The sequence below is a fragment of the Balaenoptera borealis genome, assembly GCF_965194805.1.
Source record: "Balaenoptera borealis genome assembly, chromosome: 13".
In the NCBI taxonomy this organism is placed as follows: domain Eukaryota; kingdom Metazoa; phylum Chordata; class Mammalia; order Artiodactyla; family Balaenopteridae; genus Balaenoptera; species Balaenoptera borealis.
Genome location: NC_138870.1, coordinates 23,283,426 through 23,297,350, shown reverse-complemented (window position 1 = coordinate 23,297,350; position 13,925 = coordinate 23,283,426). Strand labels below are relative to the sequence as shown.

At 36.4% G+C, this 13,925-nt stretch overlaps 2 protein-coding genes across 7 annotated transcripts in view; both read right to left on the bottom strand.

Annotated features, from left to right (window-relative positions):
* LOC309609978 (dystroglycan 1-like) overlaps nucleotides 1-13,925 on the bottom strand; it is a 135,192-nt gene that overhangs the window by 53,206 nt on the left and 68,061 nt on the right. The gene's annotated exons all lie outside the window — the stretch shown is intronic.
* The window catches only part of FGFR1OP2 (FGFR1 oncogene partner 2), a 39,062-nt gene that overhangs the window by 16,469 nt on the left and 8,668 nt on the right, over nucleotides 1-13,925 (bottom strand). For 5 of the 6 annotated variants that reach the window (XM_082352286.1, XM_082352288.1, XM_082352283.1 and 2 more), the window contains exons 2-3: nucleotides 9,214-9,350; nucleotides 6,933-7,050 (exon numbers count right to left, since the gene is read on the bottom strand). In XM_082352286.1, coding sequence (XP_082208412.1) covers nucleotides 6,933-7,050; nucleotides 9,214-9,348 — 253 coding nt within the window. In that variant the 5' untranslated portion in view covers nucleotides 9,349-9,350. Of the gene's footprint in view, nucleotides 1-6,932; nucleotides 7,051-9,213; nucleotides 9,351-13,327; nucleotides 13,554-13,925 lie in introns of all 6 variants that reach the window. The other variant, XM_082352284.1, reaches the window with a different exon arrangement.

Here is a 13,925-nt window from a genome sequence, read left to right as displayed (position 1 = left end):
TTTCATGGAGAAGAGAAGTATGGGAAGAATACAAAAAAAGCTTGGAGTCGACTTTGAAGGCCTCTGGATAAAGAAATAGTACACAATGAAGGTTCTTAAGCAGAAGAATAACATGATCAGATATATTTTTGAAAAATCAATCTGATGCCTGTGTTGAAGATGGATTGGAGGGAAAAGACACTGAAATCAGGGAGACCAATGAGGACAGTTCAGGCAAGAGACTATGAACACCTAAGCTGTGGGCCAAAGTGGTGGGACTGCAGAGAATGACACTGAGTTATTTCATAGGTAATGACAATGGTGCAAACTGGATATTGAGGGTGAGAGTCTAAGATCCAAGTAAGGTAGACATTCATATGTAGAACAGGATAAAGAGCAATAAATATCCTCTCTATCTGGGGAGCTACCTTGATCACACGCCTCTTAATCACCACATCAGAGCCTTTTGCCCTCAGCTGTCTATGGTTCTGGTTCTGCGTGGGCTCCAACTGACTTCACATGGGAGCAATCTGACTTCAGGCTTCTGCCTGGCTTCCGGCTAGCACCGTGCACCTCTGCCTTCACCCTTGAGTTACATAGCACAAATGAAACTGCCTTTCACAGCTAAGCTAAAAAAGTTTTATTACTCAGTACTGAGAGTACTGGCTGACACAAGGGAGGAGATGTAGAGTGTCAGTTCCATTAAAAATATGCTATCTTAATCCTCATCCAAATCTGAGAAGAGGATATTATCCATTCCATCATCTGGATGGAGAAACTGAGACTCTGCAAAGGATAAAATATTTCTCCAATTTAATAAAATTCAACTGTAAAAAGAGTGACAAGTGACCCAGCAAAAACAAAAAATAGATGTGTGATAGCAGCAAGAATGGAGAAGAACTGAAGACGGAGTGAGTCAGGAAATGTGTAGGTATGGCTGCTAGTCCTTGGGTGCCTCAACATTCCTTGTTGTTTCCTTCCACACTCCTGAAATAGTGCTTTCACTGCCTTTTCCTCAAAGTCTCAGCTAAGCATGCTGTTTCCTAGTGGAACCCTAAATAATACAGCAGCTGTGTGGTTGACAGGGTCTTGGTGCTCAGGCCTGGTGTCAAGTGGGAGAGCTGAGTTCAGGACACTGGACCACCAGAGACCTCCCAGCCCCACGTAATATCAATCAGCAAGAGCTCTCCCAGAGATCTCCATCTCAACGCTAAGACCCAGCTCCACCCAACAGCCAGCAAGCTCCAGTGCTGGACACCCCACGCCAAACAACTAGCAAGACAGGAACACAAACCCATCATTAGCAGAGAGGCTGCCTAAAATCATACTAAGTTCACAGACATCCCAAAACACACCACCGGACATGGCCCTGCCCACCAGAAAGATAAGATCCAGCCCCACCCACCAGAACACCGGCACCAGTCCCCTCCACCAGGAAGCCTACACAACCCACTGAACCAACCTCACCCACTGGGGGCAGACACCAGAAACAACAGGAACTATGAACCTCAGCCTATGAAAAGGAGACCCCAAACACAGTAAGTTAAACAAAATGAGAAGACAGAGAAATATGCAGCAGAAGAAGAAGCAAGGTAAGAACCCACCAGACCAAACAAACGAAGAGGAAATAGGCACTCTACCTGAAAGAGAATTCAGAGTAATGATAGTAAAGATGATCCAAAATCTTGGAAATAGAATGGAGAAAATACAAGAAATGTTTAACAAGGATCTGGAAGAACTAAAGAGCAAACAAACAATGATAAGCAACACAATAAATGAAATTAAAAATTCTCTGGAAGGAATCAATAGCAGAATAACTGAGACAGGAGAACGGATAAGTGACCCGGAAAATAAAATAGTGGAAATAACTACCGCAGAGCAGAATAAAGAAGAAAGAATGAAAAGAATTGAGGACAATCTCAGAGACCTCTGGGACAACATTAAACACAACAACATTCAAATTATAGGGGTCCCAGAAGGAGAAGAGAAAAAGAAAGGGTCTGAGAAAAGATTTGAAGAGATTATAGCTGAAAACATTCCTAACATGGGAAAGGAAATAGTCAATCAAGACCAGGAAGTGCAGAGAGTCCCATACAGGATAAATCCAAGAAGAAACACACCAAGACACATATTAATCAAGCCATCAAAAATTAAATACAAAGAAAAAATATTAAAAGCAGCAAGGGAAAAGCAACAAATAACATACAAGGGAATCCCCATAAGGTTAACAGCTGATCCTTCAGCAGAAACCCTGCAAGCCAGAAGGGAGTGGCAGGACATATTTAAACTGATGAAAGGGAAAAACCTACAACCAAGATTACTCTACCCAGCAAGGATCTCATTCAGATTCGACAGAGAACTTAAAGCCTTTACAGACAAGCAAAAGCTAAGAGAATTCAGCATCACCAAACCAGCTTTACAACAAATGCTAAAGGAACTTCTCTAGGCAGGAAACACAAGAGAAGGAAAAGACCTCCAATAACAAACCCAAAATAATTAAGAAAATGGTAATAGGAACATACATATCGATAATTACCTTAAGTGTAAATGGATTAAATGCTGCAGCCAAAAGACATACACTGGCAGAATGGATACAAAAACAAGACCCGTATATATGCTGTCTACAAGAGACCCACTTCAGACCTAGGGACACATACAGACTGATGTGTACTGAGGGGATGGAAAAAGATATTGCATGCAAATGGAAATCAAAAGAAAGCTGGAGTAGCAATTCTCATATCAGACAAAATAGACTTTAAAATAAAGACTATTACAAGAGACAAAGAAGGACACCACATAATGATCAAGGGATCAATCCAAGAAGAAGATGTAACAACTGTAAATATTTATGCACCCAATATAGGAGCACCTCAATACATAAGGCAAATGCTAACAGCCATAAAAGGGGAAATCGACAGTAACACAATAATAGTACGGGACTTTAACACCCCACTTTCACCAATGGACAGATCATCCAAAAGGAAAAGAAATAAGGAAACACAAGCTTTAAATGACACATTAAACAAGATGGACTTAATTGATATTTATAGGACATTCCATCCAAAAACAACAGAATACACGTTCTTCTCAAGTGTTCATGGAACATTCTCCGGGACAGACCGTATCTAGGGTCACAAATCAAGCCTTGGTAAAATTAAGAAAACTGAAGTCATATCAAGTATCTTTTCCGACCATAACACTATTAGACTAGATATTGATTACAGGAAAAAAACTGTAAAAAATACAAACACATGGCGGCAAAATGATACGCTATAAATAACCAAGAGATCCCTAAAGAAATCAAAGAGGAAATTAAAAATTACCTAGAAACAAATGACAATGAAAATATGATGACCAAAAACCTATGGGATGCAGCAAAACCAGTTCTAAGAGGGAAGTTTACAGCAATACAATCCTACCTCAAGAAACAAGAAAAATCTCAAATAAACAACCTAACCTTACAACGAAAGCAATTAGAGAAAGAAGAACAAACCCCCCCCCCAAAGTTAGCAGAAGGAAAGAAATCATAAGGATCAGATCAGAAATAAATGAAAAAGAAATGAAGGAAACAATAGCAAAGATCAATACAACTAAAAGCTGGTTCTTAAAGAAGGTAAACAAAATTGATAAACCATTAGCCAGACTCATCAAGAAAAAAAGGGAGAAGACTCAAATCAACAAAATTAGAAATGAAAACAGAGAAGTAACAACTGACACTGCAGAAATACAAAGGATCATGAGAGATTACTACCAGCAACTATATGCCAATAAAATGGACAGCCTGGAAGAAATGGACAAATTCTTAGAAAAGCACAACCTTCCAAGACTGAACCAGGAAGAAACAGAAAATATAAACAGATCGATCACAAGCACTGAAATTGAAACTCTGATAAAAAAATCTTCCAACAAACAAAAGCCCAGGACCAGATGGCTTCACAGGCGAATTCTATCCAACATTTAGAGAAGAGCTAACACCTATCCTTCTCAAACTCTTCCAAAATATAACAGAGGGGGGAACACTCCCAAACTCATTCTACGAGGCCACCATCACCCTAATACCAAAGCCAGACAAAGATGTCACAAAAAAAGAAAACTACAGGCCAGTATCACTGATGAACACATATGCAAAAATCCTCAACAAAATACTAGCAAACAGAATCCAACAGCACATTAAGAGGATAATACACCATGATCAAGTGGGGTTTATCCCAGGAATGTAAGGATTCTTCAATATATGCAAATCAATGTGATATACCATATTAACAAATTGAAGGAGAAAAACCATATGATCATCTCAATAGATGCAGAAAAAGCTTTCGACAAAATTCAACACCTATTTATGATAAAAACTCTCCAGAAAGTAGGCACAGAGGGAACCTACCTCAACATAATAAAGGCCATATATGACAAACCCACAGCCAATACCGTTCTCAGTGGTGAAAACTGAAACCATTTCCACTAAGATCAGGAACAAGACAATGTTGCCCACTCTCACCACTATTATTCAACATAGTTTTGCAAGTTTTAGCTACAGCAATCAGACAAGAAAAAGGAATCCAAATCGGAAAAGAAGTAAAACTGTCACTGTTTGCAGATGACATGATACTATACATAGAGAATCCTAAAGATGCTACCAGAAAACTAGAGCTAATCAATGAATGTGGTAAAGTAGCAGGATACAAAATTAATGCACAGAAATCTCTTACATTCCTATAAACTAATGATGAAAAATCTGAAACAGAAATTAAGGAAACACTCCCATTCACCATTGCAACAAAAAAATAAAATACCTAGGACTAAACCCACCTAAGGAGACAAAAGACCTGTATGCAGAAAACTATAAGACACTGATGAAAGAAATTAAATATGATACAAACAGATGGAAAGATATACCACGTTCCGGGATTGGAAGAATCAACATTGTGAAAATGACCATACTACCCAAAACTATCTACAGATTCAAAGCAATCCCTACCAAACTACCAAAGGCATTTTTCACAGAACTAGAACAAAAAATTTCACTATTTCTATGGAAACACAAAAGACCCCAAATAGCCAAAGCAATCTTGAGAAAGAAAAACGGAGCTGGAGGAATCAGGCGCCCGGACTTCAGACTATACTACAAAGCTACAGTAATGCAGACAGTATGGTACTGGCACAAAAACAGAAATATAGATCAATGGAACAGGATAGAAAGCCAAGAGGTAAACCCACGCACATATGGTCACCTTATCTTTGATAAAGGAGGCAAGAATATACAATGGAGAAAAGACAGTCTCTTCAATAAGTGGTGCTGGGGCAACTGGACAGCTACATGTAAAAGAATGAAATTAGAATACTCCCTAACAGCATACACAAAAATAAACTCAAAATGGATTAAAGACCTAAATGTAAGGCCAGACACTATAAAACTCTTAGAGGAAAACATAGGCTGAACACTCTGACATAAATCACAGCAAGATCCTTTTTGACCCACCTCCTAGAGTAATGAAAATAAAAACAAAAATAAACAAATGGGACCTAATGAACCTTAAAAGCTTTTGCACAGCAAAGGAAACCATAAACAAGATGAAAAGACAACCCTCAGAATGGAGAAAATATTTGCAAATGAAGCAACTGACAAAGGATTAATCTCCAAAATTTACAAGCAGCTCATGCAGCTCAATATGAAAAAAACAAACAACCCAATCCAAAAATGGGTGGAAGACCTAAACAGACATTTCTCCAAAGAAGACATACAGATTGCCAACAAACACATGAAAGGATGCTCACCATCACTAATCATTAGAGAAATGCAAATCAAAACTACAATGACGTGTCACCTCACACCGGTCAGAATGGCCATCATCAAAAAATATACAAACAATAAATGCTGGAGAGGGTGTGGAGAAAAGGGAACCCTCTTGCACTGTTGGTGGGAATGTAAATTGATACAGCCACTATGGAGAACAGTATGGAGTTTCCTTAAAAAACTAAAAACAGAACTACCATACGACCCAGCAATCCCACTACTGGGCATATACCCTGAGAAAACCATAATTCAACAAGAGTCATAAACCACAATGTTCATTGCAGAACTATTTACAACAGCCAGGACATGGAAGCAACCTCAGTGTCCAATGACAGATGAATAGATAAAGAAGATGTGGCACATATATACAATGGAATATCACTCAGCCATAAGAAGAAACGAAACTGAGTTATTTGTAGTGAGGTGGATGGACCTAGAGTCTGTCACACAGAGTGAAGTAAGTCAGAAAGAGAAAAACAAATACCGTATGCTAACACAGATGTATGGAATCTAAAAAAAAAAACCTAGGGGCAGTACAGGAATAAAGACGCAGATATAGAGGATGGACTTGAGGACATGGAGAAGGTGAAGGGGAAGCTGGGATGAAGTGAGAGAGCAGCATTGACATATATACACTACCAAATGTAAAACAGATATCTAGTGGGAAGCAGCTGCATAGTACAGGGAGATCAGCTCGGTGCTTTGTGACCACCTAGAGGGATGGGAGGGAGATGCAAAAGGGAGGGGCTATGGGGATATATGTATACGTCTAGCTGATTCACCGTTATACAGCAGAAACTAACACAACATTGTAAAGTAATTATACTCCAATGAAGATGTTTTAAAAAAAAGAGCAATAAGTACGACTTAGGCATAATGGACTAGAAATGTCAAAAAGTAACTTTAACTGGCTATTTTCCCATTTTATTTTATTTATTTATTGTTTTTTTGACCACGCCGCACAGGTTGCAGAATCTTAGTTCCTCAACCAGGTACTGATCCCGGGGCCATGGCAGTGAAAGTGTGGAGTCATAACTGCTGGACCACCAGGGAATTCCCTATTTTGCCATTTTAAAAAATATTAATTGGTCCCAAGTTGATAGTACAATTGCAGATTAAAGCTCTCTTTTGATTCGCTATACACAGTGATAATATAGCTTGCCTTTGTTCTCTTGTTGCAATTCTCTGATTTGTCTGTTTTCTTGCTGGATTCCCATAACTAATGTGGACCGTGGCCGATGTCTTGCAACTTCATTAAGTTCTTGAATTTCTTCTTGATACTAATGAAAAGATTTTTAATAAAATGTAAGAGAAAATATTTGAAAATATGTATCTGATATACACACACACACACACACACACATATATGTATATTTGATAAAGAACCCTTACAACTCAACAATAAAAGGAAAAATAAGTCAATTTAAAAATGGGCAAACAAGTAAGTTCTGAGGATGTAATGTACATCATGGTGTCTAGAGATAACAATACTGTATTATATACTTGGAAGTTGCCAAGAGAATACATCTTAAATGTATACACACACACACACACACACATCGGTAATTATGTGAGGTGATGGAGGTGTTAACTAACCTCATTGTGGTAGGTAATCTTTTCACAATATATACATATATCAATATATATTGTACACCTTAAATTTACACAATGTTGTATGTCAAGTATATCTCAGTAAAGCTGGAAAAAAATGGGTAAAGGATTTGAAGAGACATTTCTCTAAAGAAAATACACAAATGGCCAATAAACACATGAAAGATGCTTAACATCATTAGTCATTCAGGAAATACAATTCAGTGTAACAAGGAGATACCACTTCACAACCACTAGGATGAGCTTAATCAAAAAGCAAGTAATAACAAGTGTTGGAGAGGATATGGAGAAATCGCTCTCATATACCGTTCATGGGAATGTAAAATGATGTGCCTGCTTTGGAAAACAGTCAGGCCGATGCTCTAAAAGTTAAACGTAGAGTTATAAGACCCATCCATTCTAACTGAACTAGGTATATACCCAAGAAAATTGAAAACATATGTCCACATAGAAACTTACACACAAGTATTCATAGCAGTATTATACATAATAGCCAAAAAATAGAAACCATCCAAATGTCCATCAACCAATGAACAGATAAACACAATGTGCTGTATCCTTACAATGAATATTATTTAGGAATAAAAAGGAATGAAGTACTGATACATGCTACAACATGGATGAAACCTGAAAACATTACGTTAAAAAAACAGTCACAAAAAGCCACATATTGTATGACTCCATTCATATGAAATGTCTAAAATAGGCAAATCCGTAGAGATGGACAGATTTGTGGTTTCCAGGGGCCAGGGAAAGGGAGACCTAGGGAGTAGCAGCTAATGGATATGGGCTTTTGGGGTGATGAAGTGTTCTCAAACTAGACAGTAATTATGGTTGCACAGCATGTGAATATACTAAAGTCCAATGAACTGCACTCTTCAAAAGGGTAAACTTTATGGTACGGTTCTTAACTCTGGTTGTCAAACCCCCTTTTTTACAACTCAATACCAGATATATATGCTCACTGGAATGCATGAATCAAGGTAGACAGGGATGTATGTAATGTGTTTAGGGCAACAAAGCTGCAAAACAAAATAAGTAAACTTCCTTCACTATTTTCAGCAGCTTTGTTGAAAGCAGTAACCCTGGGTTGCTTCCTTTTACAAAAGGGATGCATTTCTAGAGAGTAAGCTATGAATATATATTTTCCTCCAGTGATTTCCATCATAATATCAGAGATTTTATAATTCTTAGAGTTGAAAACTCTTTATCAAAAGAGGGCTTAAAATAGTAGCTCACTGGAAAGTTCTTACATACAACAGTAAGGATAACAAGAAGTGAAGCCCTTTTTCTTTCTTCTTTAACTGGCAGCATTAAATGAAAAATAAGGTAGCAAGTACAAATGCAGTAACTGCAAAAGCTGGAAACCAGATATTGCTTTGCATCATTTTCAAAAACTATTTTATTGTTAAATAGTGTCACCTAAATACTCTTATAAAGAAAAATATTTCTACATTATAAAAATAGGAGACAGAGCAAAATATGTGTCAATTATATAGTAAAAGATATTATCTGGTCTTTGTCAAATGTATCTAGACCTAAAAAATTCATATATTTTCCAAACTCAAATGTGCATCACTGTCATAAAAGTTCTCAAGTCTATATGTTTTAGAATATATATTGAATATATACACATATACATGCCAGCTGAACTTGACAAAATTACATTTCAGTCTAAAGTAAACTGAAACACACAAGTCAAGCTACTTTTAAATTTTAGAGAACATTAAAAATAATAAAATACTAATTAAGCAGAAGTTCACAATTCAAGCAACACATAAATATCAATGACTGCTTTTTTAAAATGGAATCAGCAAGGAAAAACATCAAACCTGCTTCATAGCTTCTACTCGCTTGTTGAGAGCTGTGGTTTGCTCAATCAGAGATTCTGCTGCATCGTCGTGATCTCTCAGTCTTTCAACAAGGGCTTTAGCATCAGCAAGTGCCTTCTCAATTGTGCAACTCATTTCTAAAGGAATATGTATAATTAAAAATGAAAATCAAGATTCAAAACAAAGCTGGCACAGCACCTTATTTTAGTTTCACATTAACACAGATATGCTTAAGCTACATTTGTTACTGGATCGCTCACTGTCTCAGAAGAAAAAAAATCTAAGAACACCTGTGGCTTTGATTCTGTTAAGGTAGAACAAACTCAAAAGTGAATTTATAATATTCAAAAATTACAATGTGTATAAATATATATAATTACATAATTACATATATATATATATACACATATATATGTGTGTGTGTGTGATCATACATATATGATTTGCAGACATAATCAGAATGTATTTAAAACACCCTGAATTTATAGCGGGGAAAAAAAGTACACATCCAATGAATACATTTTACGTTATAAAGAAATAGTGCTCTTCATAAGGGCAATCCCAATCTTGTCATTTGTAAAAAATGTCACTTTATTAGTCTTTATTCTGCAGTCAATGACTGTCAGGTCTCTGACCACAGACCCTTCCTAGCCTCTGCTTGGTCAGGTGACCTGAGACACTATTCACAAATGCACACTACTGACCAGCCAAAGTGGCCTCTATGTGTCATGCTATGCTCAAGTGTCAACCTCCTTCTGGAGGAACTTTGGCTTCTTATATAAAATTGCATTATAATCCTAACTCTTGCACTTTCCTTAGTGAATGGCAAAGAAAGTTTTAACTTAGAACAACACTGGCCATTATGGGAAACTTGAGGTGTTAAAATCAATAATTAATATGCATAAAAGGAGCTCAAAAAATTAGGAGGCAAAACATGAAGCAGCCAATAGTTATTGTAGTTTCTTCAACTGGTATGCTGAGACCTCAAAACAAAATTTTAATCTTAAAATAATGTCTCTCAAAAACTTTAACCTTCTGAAACTTATCATTCTTGATTTTTTCTCTTTGTACTAAGTGTCACCTTACTTTCTATATAAGCTACCCTTTCTTCAACATTTTCTCAAAAAATAAAATTACACTGTAAAATTACTAGGCCAGAAGCAAGGTCTATAGATATTAAATTAAAACTCAGGTATAGAACCAAGTTAAGGGCTATAATGAAGGATTTTCATCAAGTTTAGGAAGACAGAAATTTGCTACAGAATGTAGGACTTCGTTAGATCCTACTGCACTGGACTACAGTTCAGTTAATTATTTGCCCCTCAGATACAGAAAAATGCAGCAAGTACAAAAGAGATTTAAATAACCCAACTGTGTAACATTTTAAAAGAAGGAGAGAAAACACATCAGGCCATTTTAGCAGGCTTTCATTTAAGGTTATATAGCAAAGATTCAAAATTGTAAACTAAATAAAGATGAAAAAACCTTCAAACAGTATTCTTGGTTGTACCCAACAGCTGAAGCAAAGGGTATACTGTCCTGTTATTATAAACAGGTTTAAAGCTGAATAAAAAGATTTAATCAAAATAAATTAAAATGTAAAACTGCCAATCTAGAAAATATTCATGACTAGACATTTCCAGAGAGCTTTAAGAATTAAGCTGGAAACTAATATGATTTCTGTCTCTCTAGATAAAACAACCAAAAGATTTGTCCTCTAATATCTAGGAGATTTAGATAAGCGTACTTCAAAATACAACAAGCAAAAGGGCAATTAAAGGAACCAATGCCTCGTACTGGCTAAAACACAAAAGGACAGCCATTCAAAATCTATCTAAGATGCTGCTCCAAGGGAGACATTAGCCTCCAATAATGCCTTGCCCTTCCTCTAAACTTCCAAGGGGAATAATCTAAAATTATAGATAGGTAACAGTACAGCTTTCCTATTTATGTGGGAGTTACTATATCTCCATATCTCCCATCAATCCCACTACTATAGAACACCAGATTCTTCAGAGTAAAATTTTAAAGTTATATGTGGAAAAAAAAAATTAAAGAGAAAAAATATTTGTCTTACAGTAAAAATAACTGGTTGTAACAGATGGTGAAAGAAAATAAAAAAAACAAAGTCTAGAGAAAGTTATAAAAGATCTGAGAGAAGTAAAGTTTATCTTGATTTAACAGAACAAGTCAAGTATGAGGAACCCCTGACAGTCCTAGGTTCCAACCTAAGATATTGTTAAATGATACTGTTGGGACTACCATGAGAAGAATACCTCTTTATGCTTTGTAACAACATGACATCTACAAACAATAGATAGGATGCGTTTCCAAATAAAATGCACTAAAGTTCCTATATATGATCAGATGATAGGTGATCTAGACATGAGAATACGTATACTGTGTGTAATTCAATAAGTTGTCCTCTCCCCAGAAGCCATGCTCCCTGAATTCTCTGGGCAAAGGAATCTACAGAGCCCTGAATCTAGATGGAATCTTTCCAGATAATCATAAATCTTTCTTTTTGAAATACGAAAAAGTTGGGACTTCCCTGGTGGTCCAGCTGTTAAGACTCCGTGCTCCCAATGCAGGGGGCCCAGGTTCAATCCCTGGTCAGGGAACTAGATCCCGCAATGCCACAACTAAAGATCCCGCATGCTGCAACAAAGACCCCGTGTGCCACAACAAAGACCCTGCACAGCCAAATAAATAAATAAATATTAAAAAAAAAAAAAAAGGAATATGAAAAAGTTAAGCTGTGTTCTGTGAGTATCAACTTGACAACATGGCACCAAAGACCCACTGCCTATTAAATCCTATGTTTTGATTCAGTAGCTAAGGCTCACCCTCCTTGCCTCAGAGCAATCAAAGGCCTCAACTAAATTAGTCAAAGCATCTTCACAGTTTATACTAGGTCTTTATACCTAATGTTCCCATATGCAGTAAATCCCAACTGCTAAATGAAAGCACCCTAAATCATCTACTAGTGGAATAATTATGAAATGTTGTTACTTTCTCCACTTCATATTACCATCTTCTGGTACAAAACTCTTACTCCAACAATCATACCTACTGGAAGAAAATCTTGTGACTGTGTTCCCATGATTCAAGGAGTGTCCAAGCCCAAAGCAAAGCTTTTGAACTCTCTAGTACCAAATCCCGACTTTACTGTTTGTTAATGGGTTTTATATCAAACATGAAAAGTGACGTGCATCAGGCTTGATACATAACAGGCACTTCAGTCATGCTGATAAAATTCAATTTCTTACCAGAAGCCAAACTGATCAAATGACTTAACTGTGGCCTTCTAAGATAGAGCAACTCGCTAAAATGAAAGAGTAAATACATACACTAATAGCTGAATTGTTTTTGGAATAACTCACTTCTTTAAATGCTCCAAGGAAGTTTCTCAGATATCCTTTAAAAAACAACAAATACATTAACTACTTGATGGTTTGATGCTACCTAAAATAATAAGGTAGAGATGCACAGTAAAGAAAAAAAGATTCTAAAGCTAGTATCGTATATTACAGATACTATGGAACTACTTTCAAATACATAGTTATAAAAACATTACTTTTACTAAAAGTCCTATGCAAGGGTTTCACGTAAAACAATAAAATCATAAGAAATCCATGGAGAAGTCAAAGATTCCATCGCAGACACACAAAATCTGGCCTGCCAAATTCCAGAAAGAAACATGGGATGATCAGGTTATAAAATCCATGAGTATAAGAGCTGACAGAATGAGGAGGGCTACCTGATAGCACCGGACAAAACCTCGAATGAACACTAACTCATTCCAGTAGAAAAAGATTAGCCACAATAGTAAACACTGATGGGAAAATTGCTTGGATGGCAGAGGATATGGCCCAGTACACACCTTATTTGTAAATAAATGTATTTGGAAAAATTGTAAAGGTGAAGCGAGGACTAAAACCGTTCCTAAAGGACGTTTTGAACATCTCCAAGTGGATTTTATAGGGTTGCCTCTCTCTATGGTTTAGGACTACATAACATTCCTAAATATACGAGCAATGTATTAATAATAGTATATTTATTTATGTTATGGATGGATTTTAAAAGTCCCCTACTGAAAAGCCATAATACTCACAATGGTTAATATACTATTATATTTTGTGTCCTTCCAAGAATATTCTAACTTGTCAATCAGGTAAAATAGAGACATTTAACTGGATCAGTTATTCATGAATTTAAATTATGCAACACTTTGCCTCTTTCTCAGAAATCTTTCTGCTTGTATCATTCCCAGTCCTCAGCAAACCCCAAACAGGATAAATCCAAGAAGGTCCAAGCTCAGACACATCATAATCAAATTTCTGAAAATGAAAGACAAAGAAAAAATCCTGAAAGCAGCCAGAGAAAAATAACATATTATTTACAGAGAACCAACATTTTGAATGACTATAGATTTTTCATCAGAAATCAAGAAGGCCAGTAAAAAAGTGCTAAAAAATGGAACTCTCAACTCATAATTCTATATCCAGTGAAAATATCCTTCATATATGAAGGTAAAATAAAAATCATTCTCAGATGAAGAAAAAGAGAACCCATTTCTAGTAGATTTGTTCTAAAGGAAATTCTTCAGAGGGAAGCAAAATGATAGCAGAAGGAAACTTAGAGTATCAGGAATAAAGGAAGAGCAAGAGAAATCATAAATATCTTGATAAAAATAATAGACTATTCTCTTT